We start from the raw sequence: 22,332 nt of genomic DNA on the forward strand, positions 1-22,332 counted from the left end.
TGTGGCTCTGGCATAGGCTGGCAGTTATAGTTCTGATTGCACCCCTAGCCTGGGAACCTCCATATGCCATGAGCGCAGGCCTAAAAGATAAAAAAAAATAATAATAATAATAATAATAATAATCTCGATGCAGAACTCAGCACATCTTTGGATTCAGCACACAGAATCCACGTACACAAAGCAGGCTGGAGCAATGTAGACTTTACTGAAGATTTTTGTGGGGAGTTGGAAGAGACAGTTTACATTGCACAGACCATGGCATGTATTTTAGATTCTTCTGTCCCCTATTTTATTAGATATTGCTATCCTTTTTAAAGTCTTTCCTGGCTGCACTGCCGCGGAGGGCCTGTGTGGTTTCTGACCCGTCTCTCGTGTGGCACCCCTCCATCTCCTTTGCCGTCTTTCTCTCCCCACTGATTCTGTCTCTCCACTATCAAACCTTTCATGTTTGCAGGCAGAGCAATTCAGTTCTGTTCCAGAACTTACACACCAACAAAACAAGAGCCCTTTTCTTAATACGACCCACTATCTATTTTATTAGGGCAGATATCAATTAGAAATGTGCTCAACTATAAATAAGAGGAAACCCAATTAATGGTAAATTTTAAAACTTGCATTCTTTCCCTCTTCATGTAACGGAGTCAGAAGGGCTGGTATAGGGGTTCAACCATGTCAGAGCTCGTACCTGTGATTGTCTTGACCTTTTCCTGATGGACACCGAGTGGCTGCTACAGCTACGGCTTTCACATCGTGATTAAGATGAGAAGAATCGGGGGAGGGAAGACTCAGGCTATCTCACTCTTGTCAAGAGAACAAACGGAGTTCCTGTCGTGGCTCAGCGGTTAATGAACCCGACCAGCATCCATGAGGACTTGGGTTCAATCCCTGGCCTTGCTCAGTGGGTTAAGGATCCAGCATTGCCATGAGCTGTAGTGTGGGTCACAGACGTGGCTCAGATCCAGTGTTGCTGTGACTGTGGCTCAGCTCTGATTCAACCCCTAGCCTGGGAACCTCTGTATGTCATGGGACCCTAAAACACAAAAACAAACAAAAAACCACAAAAAAACCATCAAGGGTACAAACGCTTTGCAGGAACCCATGGTTCTGAGCAGTCTATGCTTTCATCTTATTGACCAGAATTGTGTCACCTGGACACCCTGGCTGCATGAGTGGCTAAGAATACAAGTTACACAAGTGGCATTATGCCATTATTATTCTGCACTCTGCTTTTGTCACACAAAATTGTACTCTCAGTATTTGTCCATGTTGGTGCGTGTAGCTCTGGATACATTTTATACACTCTATATCTATATCTATATATAGATATATAGATATTCCATTACATACCACAAGTTATTTATTTATCTTCCTCTTGAAAGGCACTTAGGTTGAGCCTTAGTATTGCTTTCCTCCAGAAGCCGACCCTGAGACAAGGATGTGAGAGCAAGTCTTTACATGGAAGGTGGTTCCAGTAAGCATTGGCAGGGAAGCAGGGAAGTCAGGCAGCGAAGGGAAAGGAACCAATAAAAGGTGCATTATGGATGGGTTCTTGCTGTGGGCAAGTGGGTTTCCATCCCATCAGGGACTCCTATGAGAGAGTATAGAGCACACTGCAGAGTTACCCCAACTGAGTGATGAGAGGGCTGGAGGATGTGTCCATCAATTGTCCATCAGTTGCAGTCATCATTGGTTGTATGCTCTTAGGGGAGGGAAGTTCACTCCCTGGTACTTCACATCTACTGCAAGCACAGGCTGAGCAGACTAGGGGCTAGAAAAAGCCCCCAGGTCAAGAGCTGCAGGTGCTGGCAGAGGAAAGCCCTCCAATTGGCATGCACAGGGATGGTGAATGTGCAAGAGATAAAGATGAGCCAAAAGTGTGTGCTGCAGATTACTTCCATAAAAATATGAACAATTACGAAGGAACATCCTTGTACGTGTATTTTGCCTAGTGCCTATGTAGGGTATAGGGCTAGACTAGACTGCCTGGTGGCAAGTATATGCACTTACCAAACACTGCCATGTGGTTCTCTATGGTGACTTCTACCATCAGAAGAGGAGTTTCCAGGAGTTCCCATCGTGGCTCAGTGGTTAATGAATCCGACTAGGAACCATGAGGTTGTGAGTTCAATCCCTGGCCTTGCTCAGTGGGTTAATGATCCGGCGTTGCCGTGAGCTGTAGTGTAGGTTGCAGATGTGGCTTGGATCCTGCGTTGCTGTGACTCTGGCATAGGCCGGTGACTACGGCTCCGATTCGATCCCTAGCCTGGGAACCTCCATATGCCCTGCGGGAGTGGCCCTAGAAAAGGCAAAAAGACAAAAAAAAAAAAAAAAAAAAAAGAAGAGGAGTTTCCATTTTAGCATATTGTTGCCAAAACTCGAGCTTTTAGATTTTTGCCAGTCCAATATGTATGAAGGAGTAGCTGATGGTTTTTATATGCCAAATTGCTCCTCAAAAGTTTATCCAATTTACACTCTCACCAGTGTTTTGTTGGATATTTATAATTTCTCCACATTCTTGCAAACACTTGGTATTTGCCTGATTTTATTTTTTTAGTTAGTTTTTTCTAGAGGCATATGGAGGTTCCCAGGCTAGGGATCTAATCGGAGCTGTAGCCGCTGGCCTAGGCCACAGCCACAGCAACGGAGGATCCAAGCCACATCTGTGACCTACACCACGGTTCACGGCAATGCCGGATCCTTAACCCACGGAGCGAGGCCAGGGATTGAACCAGAAACCTCATTGTTCCTAGTTGGATTCCTTAACCACTGAGCCACAACGGGAGCTCTGGTATTTGCCCAATTTTAAACATTTTCTCCAGTCTGATGGATTTTGAAGCTGTGTCTCTTGATTGGATTAAGTTTAAATACTTCAATACTTTCGAGTGGTGGTTTTTGAATTTTGAGCTCGGAATCCTTTACAATTTAAAAATTATTGTGGTCTCTAATTTTTGGTTCAGTGGCTTATACTCATCAATGTTCACCATATTAGATATTTTAGGTGATAAATTTTTAAAAAATTCTTAATTCATTTGAAAAGCAATAACACACTCGTTACATAATCAGGTTAGTTAACACAGCCTTCGCCTCATGTGATTACAATTTCGTTTTTGTTGTATCAATTCTCTTAGCAACTTTTGAGTCTATCATATAGTATAGTCACCATGCTGGAATTAGATCCTCAGAGTTTATTCTTATAACTGGAAATTGGTACCCTTTCACTAACATCACTATCCTTTCTTAAACAACGGTCCAGTCACCAGTTAAGCTCATCCTATGAACTTTCAATAGCCGACATTATAGTTTTCAGTTCTAGAGTCTTCCATTTTGGTTCTTCTTTTTTTTTTTTTTTTTTGAATTTCAGTGTCTTTTCCACAATAAATCATATATTTACTCATTATATCCACCTTTTGATGTGTTTTATTTAACACATTTACAATATCTGTTTAAAGTCCTTATCCAATAATTACAGGTTGTTTATGGGGTTACCTAGTTTGGCTGTCTTTCCTCTTGATTACACACTATGTTTTTCTGCTTTATTATTGAATGTCTTATACTTTTATTTTGCATTCTGAATATTGTGTATAAAAATAGTGAAAACCAAAAAATTCCACACCCTCACACATCCACACCCACACACATGTGTGTGTGTATATGTGTGTGTACACACACACACACATATATATGTGTGCGTGTTTGTGTGTGTGTGCACATGTGCAGGCAAACCTCATTTTATTGTGCTTTGCTTTATTGCTCTTCATAGATATTTTCCAAATTGAAGATTTGTGACAACCCTGCATCAACCAGGTCTTGGTGCCATTTTTCCAACAGCATTTTTCCCTTCATGTCTGTTACATTTTGGTAATTCTCACAATACTTCATACCTTTTCCTTATTATTATTTATTGTGGTAATCTGAGATCAGCGATCTTTTATGTTACTGCAACAACTCACTGTGGGCTTAGACGATGGTTAGCATTTTTTGGCAATAATTTTTTTTTTTAGAGGCTCTCCCACGGCGTGTGGAGGTTCCCAGGCTAGGAGTCAAATCAGAGCTGCAGCTGCCGGACCACACCACAGCCACGGCAACACCCATATTCAAGATGTGTCTGCAACCTACATTGCAGCTCACAGCTATGCTGGATTCTTAACTCACTGAGCAAGGTCAGGGATCAAATCCGCATCCTCATGGATACTAGTTAGGTTCATTACCTCTGAGCCACAACGGGAACTCCTAAAAATTGAATTTTTTTTTTTTTTGTCTTTTTTTTGCTATTTCTTTGGGCCGCTCCCGCGGCATATGGAGGTTCCCAGGCTAGGGGTCGAATCGGAGCTGTAGCCACTGGCCTACACCAGAGCCACAGCAACGCAGGATCTGAGCCGTGTCTGCAACCTACACCACAGCTCACGGCAACACCGGATCGTTAACCCACTGAGCAAGGGCAGGGACTGAACCCGCAACCTCATGGTTCCTAGTCGGATTCGTTAACCACTGCGCCACGATGGGAACTCCAAAATTGAATTTTTAATTGTGGATTCATATGCAGTTGTAAGAAATAATACAGAGTGATCTCACATGCCCTTTACCCAGTTCACCCCAATGGTAACATGGAATAAAGCTATAGCACAGTGTCCCACCAGGATATTGACACTGATAGAGTCAAAATATGCAATACCTCCATCACCACAAGGCTCCCTCATAGTGCCTTTTATAGCCACCTTCGCTTCCCCTTCCCAAAGTACCCTATCCTTAACCGCCAACAACTGCTAATCTGTTCTCCATGTCAATAATTTTGTCATTTCAAAGAGTTTTATAATGGAATCATGCAATACATACTAACCTCTTGGGATTAGCCTTTTTCGCTCAGCATCATTCTCTAGAGATACATCTGATTGTCAAGTGTATAAACAGTTCATTCCCTTTTATTGCTGACTAATATTCCATGGAGTGTTTATACCATCATGTGCTTAACCATTCACCTGTTGAAGGTCATCTGAGTTGTTCCCAGTTTGGGTCTATTATCAGTAAATTTGTCATAAATATTCAAGTATGGGCTTGTGCATTAGTTTTCCTTTCACTGGTATAAATGCTCAGGTTTACAATTGATGGGCTATGTAGCAGCTGCATACTTAGTTTTTTGTCTTTTTAGTGCCACACCCACGGCATATGGAAATTCCCAGGTTAGGGGTCGAATTGGAGCTGCAGCTGCAGACCTACGCCACAGCCATGGCAACATGTGATCCGAGCTTTGTCTGCAACCTACCACACAGGTCACAGCAACCCCAGATCCTTAATCCACTGAGTGAGGCCAGGGATCAAACCTGTATCTTCATGGATACTAGTCAGGTTCGGTACTGCCGAGCCGCAATGGGAACTCCTATTTTGAGTGAGTTCTTGTATAAAATATGAGGTTTAAGCCTAGGTTCATTTTTTGCACATGCATACCCAATTGCTCCAGCACTATTTATTGAAAAGGCTATTCTTCCTCCATTGAATTGCTTTTGTTCATTTGTCAAAATTCAGTTGGACATATTTGTGTGGGTCTATCTCTTGGTTCTTTGTTCTGTTCCTTTGGTCTATGTCTCTCTGCCAATACCACACAGTCTTGATTACTGTAGCTACAAGATGTTTTTTTCTTTTTTTTTTGGCCTTTTTTTTTTTTCCATTTCTTCCGCCACTCCTGCGGCATATGGAGGTTCCCGGGCTAGGGGTCGAATCGGAGCTGTAGCCGCCAGCCTACGCCAGAGCCACAGCAATGCGGGATGCGAGCCACGTCTGCAACCTACACCACAGCTCATGGCAACGCTACATGATGTTTTGAAATTGGTTGGATTTTATTTTTTTCAAAATCATTTCAGATATTCTAGTTCTAATATCTTTGCCTTTCCATATACATTTTGGAATTATTTATATCTTCCAAAAAACCTTACTAGGATTTTGATCCCAAGAATCACATTAAATCTGCACACCAATGCGAGGAGAATTGACATCTCTACTCTGCAGTGTCTTTCATTCCATCGACATGGTAGGATTCTCAGTTTATCTAGATTTTCTTTGATTTTTTGCATTTGCATTTTGTAGTTTCCAGTACCTAAATCCTGCACTTGTGTTGTTAGATTTGCTCCTAATTATTCCTCTTTTAAAAAGTAATTGTAGGAGTTCCCGTCGTGGCGCAGTGGTTAACGAATCCGACTAGGAACCATGAGGTCGCGGGTTCGGTCCCTGCCCTTGCTCAGTGGGTTAACGATCCGGCGTTGCCGTGAGCTGTGGTGTAGGTTGCAGACGCGGCTCGGATCCCGCGTTGCTGTGGCTCTGGCGTAGGCTGGTGGCTACAGCTCCAATTCAACCCCTAGCCTGGGAACCTCCATATGCCGCGGGAGCGGCCCAAGAGATAGCAACAACAACAACAACAAAAAAAGACAAAAAAAAAAAATAAATAAAAATAAAAAGTAATTGTAGGTGTTCCCATGGTGGCTCAGTGGTAACAAACCCAACTAGTATCCATGAGGAGGCAGCTTCGACCCCTGACCCCACTCAGTGGGTTAAAGGATCTGGTGTTGTCATGAGCTGCTGTATAGGTTGCAGACACAGCTTAGATCTAGCGTTGCTATGGCTATGGTGTCGGCCAGCTCCAATTTGACCCCTAGCCTGGGAACTTCCATATGCCACAGGTGTAGCCCTAAGAAGACAATTAAAATAAAATAAAATAAAATAAATGTAATTATAAATTGCATTTTAATTTTAGTGTTTATGTGTTCATTGATAATATATAGAAATGTAATTGCATTTGGTATGGTTTCTTTATATCCTATAATCTCACTGAACTCACCTTTTAGTTTGTGAGTTGTTTTTTTGATTCTCTAGGAATTTTTACATAGTCATCTGCAAAAAGAGACAGTTTTCTTTCTTCCTATCTGATCTGTATCCCTTTCTTGCCTGATTGCACTGGCTAGAACTTCTAGTTCTGTCTTGAATAAGAGTAGTGAGAGTGGACATCCTTGATTTCTTCCTGTGTTCTTTATATGTTCTTCAAATGTGGTTGGGTTTTTTTGTTTTGTTTTGTTTTGTTGTTTTTGTTTTTTGTCTTTTTAGGGCTGCACCTGTGGCACATGGAAGTTCCCAGGCTAGGGATTGAATCAGAGCTACAGCTGCCGGCCTACGCCGCAGCCATGGCAATGCGGGATCTGAGCTGCGTCTGCGACCTGCACCACAGCTCACAGCAACACCAGATCCTTAACCCACTGAGCGAGGCCAGGGATCAAACCAGCAACCTCATGGTTACTAGTCGGATTCATTTCTGCTCTGCCACAACGGGAACTCCTTCGTGGTCTTCTTATGTTTGGGGTTTTAGTTGGACTAGTAGGAGGGAGATGGAAAAGTATATCCACTCCGTCTTCTCAAATGAGTGACAGAAAGGGAGATTTGCAAGCACTTACATTTAAGGATTAGCCATGGCCTATGTAAAGCAACCAGACCATGTCTGCACATAGGAGGCAATGAAGAAAATGGTTGCTATTATTTTCAATGATTCAAAGATTCTGTAGTTCTCAATTTGATTATTTTAAGGGTTTCATGCTGTGATGCTAAATTCTGAAATTCAGTAATTCTAGATTTTGGCATTTCCAGGTATGCGACTTGACCTTTCTTCCTTTCTCTTTTTACTCTGGACCATCCTAGGAAAAGAGTTGATTCTGAGCAAGCGTTCTGTTGCCTTGTCTTGCAGAGAGCAGAGAGCATCAATCCGGTTCAAGACCACTCTCATGAATACTCTCATGGACGTCCTTCGCAACAGGCCAGGATGGGTGGAAGTGAAGGAGTAAGACACACCCCCAAGCCTCATCTCTCCTTCCCTTTGTCTCACAGGTCTTGCTCACCCTTTGTTTTTCTCCCAGTTCCCTTGGTGGCCACAGGGACTTGTCTCGGTCTGACTGTGAGAGGGGCCAACATTTATTTAGCATTCACAATGTGTCAGGTGCATTGCTGAATGCCATCTTTGTCTTATTTAAGCCTTACAACCATCCAGCAAGATATAATTATGTTCAGAGATATTAAGTCAGTCGTTTAAGGTCACATAGCATGTGAGTGTCAGAGTAGAATTCAAACTCAGTTCAGTTTGACTCTTCCACAGCCAGGGTCCTATAGCTCTCTACGCAGCTGTCACAGACCTGCTGGATAAATCCGGTGATGGCAGGTCCTCGCTACTTACTAGTTCTTTGACTTTGAACAAGTTATATGACCCCTAAGCCTTTCCTTTCCCATGTTGGGTTCTGGGAATACTGAAATGAGCAGGCATGCCATCCCTGGCACACGGTAGGTGCTAATGCTAGGGTTAAGATTTGGAAGCTTGTAACAAAGACCCAAAATCAAAGAGGCTTCAACAGGCTAGAAGTTTATTTATCCCTCCCACTGGAGTCCAGTTATAGGAGGCTTAGAGATGATATGGAAACGTGGTACCCATCTGCTTCCATCTTTCCACTCTGCTCTCCTTTGAGTAAGGCCCTCGTCCTCATGGTCTGAAGTGGAGCTCCAGCCTTGCATCCACATTCCAAGCAGCAGGAGGTAGGAAGGAGACAAGAAAAAGTATGTCCTACCTTCGAAAGACACAACCCAGAAGTCCCTCACATTCATTGGCTAAAACTTAGCCCTGTGGCCATATCTAGCTGCAAGAGAATCTAGGAAAATGTTGTCTTTATTCTGGAAAATGTAGACTATATTTTTCCTGGGGAAACACTGGAGATTCTGTTACAGAGCGAGCAGAGGTATGAGGGCTAAGGGCAACCAGCTGCCCTGCCATGCTGCTCAGTCAGTATTTGTTACCTGACAATAGCTAAGCCTGCTAGACACTCTTCAGCAATTTACAAGCATGACCTCTTTAAATCATTCCAGAAAACCTTCCAGTAGGTGCTATTATCCTCCCCATTTTCCTGATGCAAAAACTGGACACACTAAGTGAAAAAAACAAAAAGAAAAACCATGTTGAGAGTTCCCGTTGTGGCTCAGCAGAAACGAACCTGACTAGTATCCATGAGGACACAGGTTTGATCCCTGGCCTCGCTCAGTGGGTTGAGGATCCGGAGTTGCTGTAGTGAGGTCACAGACATGGCTTGGATCTGGCATTGCTGTGGCTGGCCGCTGTAGCTATGATTCAACCCCTAGTCTGGGAACTTCCTTATGCTGCGGGTCTGGCCCTAAAAAGACACACACACACACATACACACAATACCGTGTTGGAGGTCATTCACCTAGTAAGGACTTGAGCTAGAGTTTGCACCTCGTCTGGCTGTCTGTGAGTCCCAGGCTCATCCTCCCTGTCCCAGCAGCCTCTCAGTAAATGAAGGAACAAATGAGTTCCTTGAATCCATGATGCCTGCTGCCTGGTGCTGGAGCCTAGCAGGGGAGACAGAGTTTGAATAAATCGTCCCACAAGAAAAATTAGGAATTGGCTCTTGATGGCAAGCTGTAGCACGGGTCATTTAAGATGGCAGGGTCCTTTCTTGGATGCTTTGGGGCATATTACAGAGATGATGATGCTGATGATGGCAGCTACTATGGCTGCACCTGCGGCATATGGAAGTTCCTGGGCTAGGGATCGAATCAGCAGTTGCACCTGCCAGCCTACACCGTAGCCACGGCAATGGCAATGTGGGACCCGAGCTGCATCTGCAGCCTATGCCACAGCTTTTCAGCAAGACCAGATCCTTAACCCACTGAGCAAAGCCAGGGACCAAACCCAACACTATGTCAGGTTCTTAGCCTGCTGAGCCACAATGAGAGCTCCCCTGTCACGCCTTTTTCAAGCACCTCTTCTGTGCACCACAGCTCTGTGGTGTCTGGATTTGGTAGATTGGTCTGGTTTCCTGTCCCGCTCTATGGCCTGATGGTGAAGGACAGGGTCTGAATTTGGAGTCGTGCAGGCTTGGGTGTGAATCCTGAGGCTGCTGGTTCCTCCGTGAGCAAGGCTGTCGCTGTCTTAGGGCTCCAGGCATGATGTTAGTCACTTCGGGAGCTGCTCTGAGGATTCAGTGAGAGGGGGGCTTTTTAAACTGGGGAAAGTTTATAAAGTTACCTAATTCCATTGCTCAGTAATGTGGGCTCTGGGGTGCCTACGTGGATGCTTCCAGAGTTGGCCAATCGTCACAGGCCATACATGGTAGGGACTGTGATCTGGACAGGCTGTGCCCTAAGGTGGTGGGTGCTGGGAGGCATCTGGGCTCAGGATGGTCAGATCTGCCAATCGTTCAAAGGAAGCCAGCAGCTGGATTTTTATAGGCACATTTCTGTAGTTTTCACTCCAGCGTCACAAAGCACATTGTGAGCAGTAGGTGGCCCAGGGACACTTCCTTGAGACTCCTGATGGGCACCCTGCTGCTTCCCTCTCAGCTGCACCTTAGGGGCAGGTGGGAGGGGGAGGCAGACCCCGCCCCCCCCCCAGCATGCTGAGGGTCTCAGGGCATGACTTTTGTCCCACCCCGGCCCCCAGTGAAGGGGAGTGGGATTTCTACTGGTGTGACGTCAGCTGGCTCCGGGAGAACTTCGACCACACCTACATGGATGAGCATGTGCGGATCAGCCACTTCCGAAACCACTACGAGGTGAGCTGGGAGCAGGGGAGGGGGACAAGGGGACTGGGTGTAGCCGCAAGTAGGTGCTGGTTTGGGGGTACAAACCAGCATGGAAAAGTGTAAGGGAATTTGGGGGTCAGGCCAGGTGGGGTATATGTGACCTAGATACATGATGAGCTGAATAAGGCCAGGGGGCCAGGGGGTAAGGATCTAAGGCCTAAGGAACAGGCCATCTTGGGCTGGGGGTTGAGGTCGTGGGCTGGCCGGTTTCGGGTGCAAAGGCGGAAGGAGCAGGATGTTTGAGGGATTATGGGATATCGGGGTGAGGCAGGTGGACCTGTTTGGAGCCTGGAGGCGGGAGGGAGGTCTGGGAGGAGTCAGACCACAAAGATGGGGCTGGAGAGGCCAGTGGTGGGAGATTTTAATAGTTTAGTGCAGAAAGGAGGCGGGCCACCAGGACCAGTCCCGGGACCATTAAACACCAGCTTTGAAGAATACAAGCTTGCATCTACCCTGATCCTTATCTGTGGCCCTATTTTCCACTCCAAACTATAAAACCACTTCCTAATCTCTCCCAAGGGAGGACAGCGTCTTTAGGGCATTAGCCAGCTGTGGCCTCCTTTGCCTGGCAAAGCAGTGAAGCTATTTTTTTGGTCCTTCACGCCCCACCCTCCACCAAAGAAAAAAGATTAGCACGGCTTAGCAGTTAGAAACAAGGACTTTGAAGTCAGACAGGCCTGAATCAAATGCTGGCTGTGCCTCCTGTAGGCTGGATAGCTCCGGGCAACCGACAACATTGCCTTGCCTCAGTTTCCTCACCTGTAATGTGGGGATAATTACTGAATAGCAGGCTCTCAGTCCAAGTTACTGTCACTCTTACCGTACAAAGAATGGAGGTTGCAGGGGATGCAGCCAGTGGGATGGTTGGGGTTGGAGGTGGAGCAAGGCAGTGGTCACGCATGCCAACAGCCTGCCTGCCCTTTGTGCCTCCCAGCTGACCCGCAAGAACTACATGGTAAAGAACCTGAAGCGGTTCCGGAAACAGCTGGAACGTGAGGCAGGAAAGCTGGAGGCAGCCAAGTGTGACTTCTTCCCCAAAACCTTTGAGATGCCATGCGAGTATCACCTGTTTGTAGAGGAGTTTCGCAAAAACCCGGGAATCACCTGGATCATGAAGCCTGTGAGTGCCCGGTGCGGGGGGCGGGGGGGGGGGGGCGTGGCGGGGGGATGTCCCGGGCCCCAGAGCAGGGCTCCTCCTCTCGCACATCTCAGGACAGGACTCTGCCTGGGAATTCAGGCTTAGATGCACCATCTGCCTTTCCCTAAAGTGCTGACATCATCTCCTCTTCTCTGCAGTGTGTGAACCCAGCACCTATGACTGCTGGTACATAGGAGGTGCTCAAAAATGTTCACTAGATAAACAAGTGATCCTCAGGACACCAAGGAAGGGAATCCAGAGCCTCTCTCTCTCTCTCTTTTTTCTTTTTAGGGCCACACCCATGGCATATGGAAGTTCCTGGGGTTGGGGGTTGCACTGGAGCTGTGGCTGCTGGTCTCCACCAAAGCCATAGCAACGCAGGATCTGAGCCATGTCTGCGACCTACACCACAGCTCACAGCAATGCCGGATCCTTAACCCACTGAGTGAGGCCAGGGATCACACCCACATCCTCATGGATAGTAGTCCGGTTCTTAACCCCCTGAGCCATGACGAGAACTCCAGAGCCTCTCTTTTTGCTATGAATGAAAACAATGGCCAGGCCGTGGGAAGTTTTTACAGTTCTCATAATGGTCCTTGGGAGGAGGTATTAACAGTTCCATTTTATTTTATTTTATTTTATATTTTATTTATTTTTGTCTTTTAGGGCCACACTGGTGGCATATGGAGGTTCCCAGGCTAAGGGTCAAATCAGAGCTGCAGCAATGCCAGGTCTGGGCTGTGTCTTCGACCTACACCACAGCTCACAGCAACGCCCGATCCTTAACCCACTGAGCAAGGCCAGGGATCAAACCTGCATCCTCATGGATACTCATCAGATTTGTTTCCGTTGTGCCACAACGGGAACTCCTACCAGCCCCATTTTAAAGATGAGGAGCCTGAGACCTATTTATTTGAGTATCCCCCAAATACTTACTGAGCACTTGCCATGTGCCAGGCACAGAACTAGATGGCGGGGCTATAGCTCTCAGCAAGTCAGACATGGGTCTCTGCCCTCCTCCAGGGCAGACAAGGTGCAGAGGATACATGTGTGGTCACCGCTGTGCCGAGTGTTAACACGGAGAGTGGTGTCAGCAGAGGAAACACCAAGAGGATTTCCCCCAGCCTGTGAGCAGTCTTCTCTACAGAAGTGAGAGAGTGGCTCTGAGGTCAAACCCCTTGGTCAAATGTTAGCTGTACCACGTATTAGCTGGGTGACCTCAGGCAGATTACTTAACTTCTCTGGGCCCCCGTTTCCCCATCTGCAAAGTGAGAGTAACTGCAGGACCTAGGGGATAATGTTGTGTGACTAAATGAGTTACGGTATAGCAATGAATGATAATTGTTGTTACAAGAATTAGTACTGAGCTTCGACCTGAAGGAGGCAGAGGAGGTGGCCTGAAGAAGGGCAGAGATAGGGAAGAGCATTCCAGGAAGAGGGAACTGCATGCACGAAGGCCTTGCATCTGGAGAGAGCCCTTGGGCCATCAAGAAACTGAATGGAGGGAGTTCCTGGCCCTGTCGTGGCTCAGCAGAAATGACTCTGACTAGTATTCACGAGAATGTGGGTTCAAACCCTGGCCTTGATTTGACCCCTAGCCTGAGAACCTCCATATGCTCCATATGCCATGAGCACAGCCCTAAAAAAGCAAAAGAAAGAAAGAAAGAAAGAAAGAAACTAAGTGGAGGGGCAAGAGTGGCAGAGCACCTGCCAATCCCTTAGTCCTGCCTCATGCCAGGGCCAGTCTCTTACAACACCACCATAGCCCTGAATGGCATCAAAGCCCCTAGTAGTTTCCAGGCTTGGGAACGTGCTGGGCCCCAGGAAGGTTGGTGAGGGTGGGAGCAGCTCCTCTGTGGAGCTGGAGACCCACCAGTGTTGGCTGATTTAGTCAAAACACAAGTGTGTGGAGGAGGGAACTCATGGAAAACAATGGATGCTCCCAAAGGGGACCGAGCCGGGGTTTATCCAGGCCTCCTGATGTCACCCCACGAGGCCTGCTGGAAGGCTTATGTCCCCTTCCCGGGAAGGCAGGAAGCCAATGGGATGGGCTCTGAAGGGGGTTAGGCAGACAAACAGGGCAACCCAGGGCGGATTCCAGCTCCCAGCATCCTCTTCTCAGACAAGTGGTAATTTGTGCTAATTGAGAACAAGCAATTGCATATTAAGTTGTTCCTTTCCCAGCCCCCGGCCTTTGTTAGCGGCAGACACAATGACAGCTGTAATTAGGAGGAGGAATCTTGGCTCTGTGTGTGTGTGTGTGTGTGTGCCTGTGTGTGAGTGCGTGCGCGTGCTTGTATTAGCGTTTTCACTCCTGAATCCCTGAGGCGCCCTGTGCGGGGTGTGGGTGATCCGCCACTTACAAGCTGCATGACCCTCAACAGGTTACTCAACTCCTCTCACTCCATTTCCTCATCCGTCAAATGACATTTACAGGCATACCTACCACACAGGGTTGTGAGAGAATTCAGTGGATTTATACACATTGTGGAGTTCCTGACTTGGCTCAAGGGACTAGTATCCATGAGGATGCAAGTTCAATCCCTAGCCTTGCTCAGTGGGTTAAGGATCCGGTGATGCCGTGAGCTGTGGTGTAGGTTGCAGACACGGCTCAGATCCTGCGTTGCTGTGGCTGCAGCTCCGATTCGACCCCTAGCCTGGGAACTTCCGTATGGTGTAGGCACGGCCCCAAAAAGGAAAAAAAAATGTGTACACGTTGTGTTCATGAATTACACACCCTGTGTAAAGGGCTTGGCATTTAGGTGCCCAATGACTGACCCTTTTTATTGGTATTTCCGAGAGTCCGGGCAACACCATCTCTTCCTCCTGCCCCTAGGAAGCATGGGCTCAGGCTTTCCAATTTGAATGCACTCACAAATCCTCAGGGAGCAGGTTAGAATTCGGAGCCTGATTCAGCAGGTCTGGGTGGAGCCTGAGCGTCTGCCTGTCTAACCAGCTCCCGGTGACGCCTTTGGGGCTGGTCCACGGACAACACTTTGAGGAGTGAGACTAGAGAGGAGTAATTCTCAAACCTGAGAATTTTCTGGAGGCCTTCAAGCACCCACCCCCAGAGATCAGATGCAGTCGTGTGGGGCCTGAGAATCTGCATTTCTAACAAATTCCCAGATGTAGCCATCAGGGCTGTCCAGGGAACTAGAACCATTAGGGGGTGTGTGTGTGTGTGTGTGTGTGTGTGTGTGTGTGTGTAAGGAATTGGCTCCTGTGATTTCGAGGGGACTGGCAAGTCTGAAATCTGTGGGGGCAGAAAACTCAGGCAGGCTTCCCCTTTTACAGTCTTCAGGCAGGATTGTTTCTTTTTCCAGAAACCTCAGTGTTTGCTCTTAAGCCCTCACCTGATTGGCTGAAGCTCACCTACCTCCTCCAGAGTGATTCCCTTTACTTGAAGTTTACTCATGTTAATCACATTTATTTATAAAATACCTTCACAGCAGCAACTAGATGAGTGTTTGACCAAATGACTGGGCACTTCTGACCAGCCAAGTTGACACATAAAATGGACCATCATACCAGGGGTCACGAGGATGCTGCTAGTCTGGGTACCACACTCTGAGACCCACTGGGCTCAATCGTTAGTTCTGGAGTCCTGTTGTTTGCATTCCTCTTGGTGTGGGGAAATGTTAAAAAATAGGATGTTGCCCTAAACTTTGAAAATGGAGGGAAAAGCCCTCCAAATCCCTCTGCTTTCCCACAGGGCCTGTCTTTGTGACCCAGTCGGTCCTTGTCCAGCCACACACAAGGGTTTTCACATAATTGCCACGGCGGGGCCAGCTGAGGCAGCCACTGGCCTGCCTTTTCCCTCAGATGTCTTTTTTTTCCCTTCGTTTTTAAAATTTTTATTGCAGCGTAATTGGTTTACAATGTTGTGATCATTTCTGCTGTGCAACAAAGTGATTCAGTTAAATACACACAAACCTCTTTCTCCGATTCTTTTCCCATATAAATGATCACAGAATGTTGGGCAGCGTTCTCTGTGCTCTACAGCAGGTCCCTGTCGGCCAGCCTTTCCATATATGATAGTGTGCACATGCCGGGCCCAAACCCCCTAGTCCATCCCTCCTTCCCTCCACCTGTCCCCTTTGGGGACTATAAATTTGTTTTCAAAGCCTATGAGTCTATTTCTGTTCTGCAGCAAGTTCATTTGTATCTAAAAGAGTCCACATACAAGTGATATCACATGGTGTTTTTTTTGTTTTTTTTTTTTACTGTCCGACCAACCTCACTTAGTACGATAATCTTCAGGTTTCCCTCAGATGTCCTCTCCGCATGATTCCCCAGGGCCTGCCACACCTGCCCCTTCCTCTTCGGTGGCAGCAAAACAGTTCTGGAAAGAGGGAGTGGAGTTGGACTCAGAAGGGAGCAAGCAGTGTCATCCCCTTCGTGCCACCCTAAAGGGACCTCTCTTCCCACACCACCAGACTAGTGTAAACATCGCCTCAATCCAAACTTTTTCTTCCATCTCAGTGTGCTGCCCTGCCACCAGCCCAGGCGCTCTGGATTGGCAGGGAATTGGACGGGACCCAGCTCCTAGGACCATGCTTGCTTCTCCAGCCTCCCTTGCTGGGCTCCCGGGGTCCTGGCTTGTCTGTCGGTCTCTCTGTGTGACTGCAGAGCTGCTGTCACACTTCACCCAGGGCTGTGAGCTTCCTGGGAACCATGGGCTGTTCTGGGCTTTGGGAGCCTCTGTCCAAACTGCAGGACAGGAAGTGCCAAGGTTTAACCTTCTCGTATACCAGGTTACCCCAACCCCAGCTTCTCACACCTTATCACTTGAAATCTCTTAAGAACTGGGGTGTTTTGGAAAGCAGGTAACAGAAAACCCAACTCACAGTAGCGCAAACAGGAAGGCAAGGGCTCTGAACTCTTCTCGTGCCTCTTTGGCATCCGGTGAAATGTGGGGACCCCATCACAGAATAGTGGGGTTTTTGGGAATTTGTTTTTCTTGTTTTTTCCCTTTTGGCTGCCCCGTGGCATGTGGAGTTCCCAGGCCAGGGATCAGACTGGAGCCGCAGCTGCATCCTAAGCCACAGCTGCGGCAATACCAGATCCTTAACCCACTGCACCCAGCTGGGGATCAAACCTGTGTCCCGGCACTCCCAAGACATGGCTGATCCCATTGCACCACAGCAGAGAACTCCCCAGAATACTGTTTTTCAAAGCATAAAATAAAGTATGTTAGATTATATAAGGAAGCAACTAGGTTGGAGTTTCCTTTGTGGCTCAGCATTTAATGAACCCAACTAGGATCCAGGAGGCTGTGGGTTTGATCCCTGGCCTCTCTCAGTGGGTTGGGGATCCAGCGTTTCTAGGAGCAATGGTGTAGATCACAGACGTGGCTCAGATCCCACATTGCTGTGGCTGTGCCCTAGGCCTGCAGCTGTAACTCCGATTTGATCCCTAGCCTGGGAACCTCCATATGCCGGGAATACAGCCCTAAAAAGCGGGGAAAAAAAGAAAGAAAGAAAGCAACTAGGTTGAAAAACAGTTACGAACTGTTAGCCTGAGTCCTCTGAGAGACAGATGCCAAGACAAGACTCACCAGGGCCAGAGTTATTTCCCCGAGGCAAGCAGGAGGGAGCTGGGAGGAGGCTGGGGGAGCCGTCTCACCACCAAGTGGCACCCTGGTGAGGGAGAGCGGGCAGGAAGTGTGGGTGGAAGGTTCTAACTGGCCGTGAGGCCCAAGGGAAGATCATCGAGGCCAGGCAGAGGCCTCCCAACCCCCTCGCTGTCAGGAGGGGGTCAGCCTTCGTGTCCCTGTCATTGGCCTGGCAAGCAGGGCTGGTTTTCAGCCGCAGCAGCTGGCACTCTGTCAGCCACTCTCCTGCAGTTAGAGCCCTGCGGGTGCTTTCTCACAGTCACCGCAGACTATTAAAACATTCTTTATGCCGTAGGAATATATGTGCTTTTCATTAACAATTAAAGAGAAGTCTAACAGCAGGCCCAATAGTTACCATCATTTCAAGGTCAGAATGAGTATAAACAGTATTTGGAGTTAGAGATCAGTAACAGTTGTAATGTGATATGAAAATAACTGTGATGTCTTTGGAGAGCAAAGTCACAGGCATGGGTAAGATTATTAAAATTTCTCGCCTGCATTCTTAATGGAAGGAAATGCGAAAATCTGGTCAGGGGTTAATGAAAATAAAGATGAAAAATGTTTTCTCATCCAAGTGTACAGACCCCAGGGACTTTCCTTTGATGATGAAAGTCGACTCCAGGGATGCTTCACTGGGCAGCTCAGCAGCATCATCAATTCCCAGCACACTGGGCTGACCGTTCCTCTTAGTCACAACGAGGCTGCTGCAGCTCTGGTTCACCTCTCACATCTCCACCTGCCACAGGAATAAGGGAATACTCCAATCTTATGGCCCTTTTGTGGAAGACACACAAATTCCCAGAAGTCCCTGCTGCGGATTTCCCCTGGCTTCCTGCTGGCTCAGGCCTGAACTCATCACATGGCAGGGCCATCAGACCACTGTGAGTGCTCAGACGTCCCCAGAGGGCCAGGTCACTGGGAAGAGGAGACCCAGGTGGGGTTCCATTGGCAGGGAAAAACGGGAATGGTTGCTGGGGGGAGACCACCAACCACATCTGCTGCATCCAGTGAATGCCCCATAAAGAATGCCCCCCCTGGGCAAGGCAAGGGGTCGAGGGCTGTGAGTGGCCATGGGTGGTGCAAAATGAACGTGTGGTTCATTTGAATAATCCACTCATATTGTTTTCTGATCAATAACGGATCTTTTAATAAAAATAATATAAAAAATTTTCCTCCTGAATTATCAAGTAAGATCGATGCTCCCAGAGATAAACACCATGTTGATCACGTGATTGTGTGCATTTCCCTGGTGCTTTGCAGGAGCTAGGAGCCCCAAGCTTGTGAAACACAGATTTAACCAAACTGGATTTGTCACCTGATTACTGGCTGGGTAACTTTGAGCAGAGTGCTTGATCTCTCTGTTCCTTGGTTTCTTTGGCTGCAAAGTGGGGATAAAATTAATGCCTTCAGGGAGTTCCTCCTGTGGTGGCTCAGCGGTATCAAACCTGACTAGTATCCAGAAGGATGCAGGTTCAATTCCTAGCCTTGCTCAGTGGGTTAGGGATCCGGAGTTGCCATGAGCTCTGGTGTAGGTCACAGATGAGGCTTAGATCCCACATTGCTGTGGCTGTGGTGTAAACCGAAGCTGCAGCTCCGACTGGATCCCTAGCCTAGAAACTTTCATATGCTACAGGTGTGGCCCTAAAGAGACAAAATAATAATAATAATAATAAATAATGCCTTCATACAGGGTTTTTTTTTTTTTTCTTTCTTCCTTTTTTAAGGCTGTATGTGCAGCATATAGAAGTTCCCAGGATAGAGGATGAATCAGAGCTGCAGCTGCGGTTTACACCACAGCCATGGTGACTCTGGATCCAAGCCACATCTGCAACCTATGCAGCTTGCAGCAACATCAGATCCTTAACCTGAGCAAGGCCAGGGATCGAACCTGCATCCTCAAGGACACTATGTCAGTTTCTTAATCTGCCAAGCCACAATGGGAACGCCACAGGGTTTTTTTTTTTTAAGCTTTAATGAGGCAATGTGTGCAAATCCTTTTTTAAGCTTTAATGAGGCATGTGTGCTTGGTACATAGGAAATAGTTGAGAAGTGTTAGCTGCTAATATTACCATTATTAGGAACCATCCCCTAAAGTTTTGTTTCTGTAGCTATGTCCTGAAACTCAGGGACTTGAAATGACAACCATCTCTTATTTATTTGCCTCATAAGCCTCCAGCTTGGGTGGCACTTGACAGGGGAGGCTCATTGTTGCCCCAGCATCTACCAGGGAGGCTTTACCAAAGGCTGGAGGATTGATTTGCTGCCAAGCTGGCTGGCTATAGCTCTGCTGGCAAGTTGGTGCTGGCTGTTGGCTGGGAGCTCAGCCAGGGTTGAGGGCTGGAAGGCTCAGCTGCCCTCCACGTGGGCCTCTCCATGTGACCTGAGCTTCCTCACAGCATGGTGGCTGGGTTCCAAGGGTGACCATCCCCAAAGAGAAAGCTGCGTGGAAGCTGTATTGCCTTTGATGATCCAGCATTGAAATTCACACAGCATCACTTCTGCTGTACACGATTCCTCGAGACAGTCCTAAAGCCTCACCCAGATTCAAGGGGAAGGGTCAGTGACTCGAACTCTTGGCAGAAGGTGAGGGGTAGCAAGGCCATGGAAAACATACGGGACTGGGTTGAGACTGCGCTTGGAAATGACAGTCTGCCAGAGCCAGATGGTAGGTGATTTCCAGTCTTAACAACTCTGATATGTCACTAAGCAGGAAGTTTATTTTCCACTCTTGAGGATTATTTCCTTAAGAGTGCATCTCCCAGAACAGGCATGTCAGTGACTAACAAGACTTTAAACAATAAAAGCTTTTCATTATCCTAGAAACAAAAAGCTGGAGGTAGGCAGCTGTGGGTTTGGGGATGTGCTCCATGGTGCCATTAAAGGCTCAGGCTTGGGAATTTTCTTGTGGCTCATCAGGTTAAGGATCCGGTGTTGTCACTGCTGCAGCTCGGGTCACTGCTGTGGCGTGGGTTTGATCCCTGGCCCAAGAACTTCTGCATGCCATGGGTGCAGTTAAAAAGAAAAAAAAAGGCCAGGCTTCTTCTCTGTCCCCTCTGCACCCTCAATGTGTTGGCTTTCTGTCGTCAAACCTGTCACCTTACCAATGTGAGATGGCCACAGTAGTTGCAAGTGTCACCTCCTCAGACGTAGCATTCAAACGAGGGGCAGGCATTTTTCTCTCTCTTTCCCCTGACCCCTCAATCTCTCCCCAACCCTATTTTTTTTTTTTAACAGCTGCACCTGCAGCATGTGAAAGTTCCCAGGCTAGGGGTTAAATCGGAGCTGCAGTTGCTGGTCTACATCACAGCCAGAGCAACATCAAGCCACTTCTGCAACTTGTGCTTCAGTTGCAGCAACACCTGATCCTTAACCCACTGAGAGAGGCCAGGGATTGAATCTGAATCCTCACAGACACTATGACATGTTCTTAACCCTCTGAGGCACAACAGGGACTCCCCAACCTTAAAATTTTTAACAAGGATGAAATTCTTTCCTTGAAGCCCCTGGAAGATATCTCCTTAGGTCTCATTGGCCAAAACAGGTAACGTGGTTTCCATTAGTTGCAAGGGAGGCTGGGAAAACAAGTATCTGGTCTTTCCAGCCTCCACATCCTGAGAGGTGGGCTTTGCCAGCCAGGAAGAAAAGGCAGTGGAGTGGCTACAGGGAAGTCAACCAACAGAAGTCTCCATTGAAAGATATGAACTTAAAATTTTATTTTTTTAATTTTTAAGTGATTTTTTTCCCCATCATAGCTGGTTTACAGTGTTCTGTCAATTTTCATCTGTACAGCAAAGTGACACATACATATGTACAGTCACACATACATATGTACATATGTACATATGTACAGTCACACATACATATGTACATATGTACAGTCTTTGTCTCCCATTATCCTCCGTCATGCTCCATCATAAGTGACTAGAGCCCAGGGCTACAGCAGGACCTCATTGCTTATCCATTCCAAAGGCAATGGTTTGCATCTATTAACCCCCAAATCCTAGTCCATCCCCCCTCTCCCCCTCCCCCTTGGCAGCCACAAGTTTGTTCTTCAAGAACCTAAAATTTTTAAGTTTGATAAAACAGAAACGGCTCTGATTTTAAGGGTACAGCTTGAAGAACGTTCACAAAGCGAACACCAGCACCCAAGATTACACACAGTACCCTTCCAGTGCCCTAGCCCCAGTTACCAACGGCGTAGCTTCCTTCTATTTTTGGACTTTATATAATTGGAATCCTGCAGTACAGCTACATCAGGTCTCTCTTAACATTAGGTTCATATGATTCATCCATCCTGAGGTGGGTAATTAGAAACTGTTAATAATCACTGCTGTATACTATTCCATTGAGAGAATATTTATCCATTGGAGGGTTTCGAGGTTGGAGCTACTATGAATCCTGCTGCTTGGGTGTTCCCATCCATGTCGTGGGTGCCCATGTTCATGTGTTTCTGTGACCTCGGAAAGGAATTACTAGGTCACAGTGGTGCCTAAGCTCAGCTTGAGTAGAGGCTGCTCCACACAATGCAGTGCGTGAAGGTTCCAGTTCCTCCACATCCTCACCAACACTTGGTAGTGTCTGCCTTTAACTGTAGCCATTCCCAGGGAGTGTGCAGTGCTATCATATTGGGGTTTTCATGTGTGTTTCCTGAAATGTAATGGAGTCAGTGCCGCTTCATTGCTGACACTGGGTCATCTCTCTTCTCTCATGAAGGGTCTGTGCACTGTTGAAAGCCCTTGATGCACACTGAGTAGTTGCTGTCCAAAACAGCCGTGTACGTGTGGCTGCCCCTGTACCACTGCCAGTGCTCCAGTCTTCTGGGCACCCCATCTTCTGGGCACACGCCACCCTGAACCAGAGTGCGCGAGCGGGCAGAGGAGGGCCGGGTTTCAGTTCCCACCGCGCCCAGGACTGGGAGTCCTTCTGGCAGTGGACAACCTGTATAGCCCTGCCTGATGGCT

General features: G+C 47.3%; 1 protein-coding gene across 2 annotated transcripts in view; it reads left to right on the plus strand.

Moving 5' to 3' along the window:
* The window catches only part of TTLL9 (tubulin tyrosine ligase like 9), a 49,900-nt gene that overhangs the window by 3,610 nt on the left and 23,958 nt on the right, over positions 1–22,332 (plus strand). For both annotated transcript variants that reach the window (XR_014832046.1, XM_003483936.5), the window contains exons 3-5: positions 7,721–7,813; positions 10,478–10,589; positions 11,554–11,739. Coding sequence is in view for 1 of the 2 variants with exons in the window: in XM_003483936.5 (XP_003483984.3) it covers positions 7,721–7,813; positions 10,478–10,589; positions 11,554–11,739 (391 nt within the window). In the remaining variant the exon portion in view is untranslated. The remainder of the gene's footprint in view (positions 1–7,720; positions 7,814–10,477; positions 10,590–11,553; positions 11,740–22,332) is intronic.

This window comes from Sus scrofa, chromosome 17, assembly GCF_054392235.1.
Source record: "Sus scrofa isolate SSC_HxYL_T2T_F1_AM1 chromosome 17, Sscrofa_HxYL_maternal_Yorkshire_Landrace_v2.0, whole genome shotgun sequence".
In the NCBI taxonomy this organism is placed as follows: Eukaryota; Metazoa; Chordata; class Mammalia; order Artiodactyla; family Suidae; genus Sus; species Sus scrofa.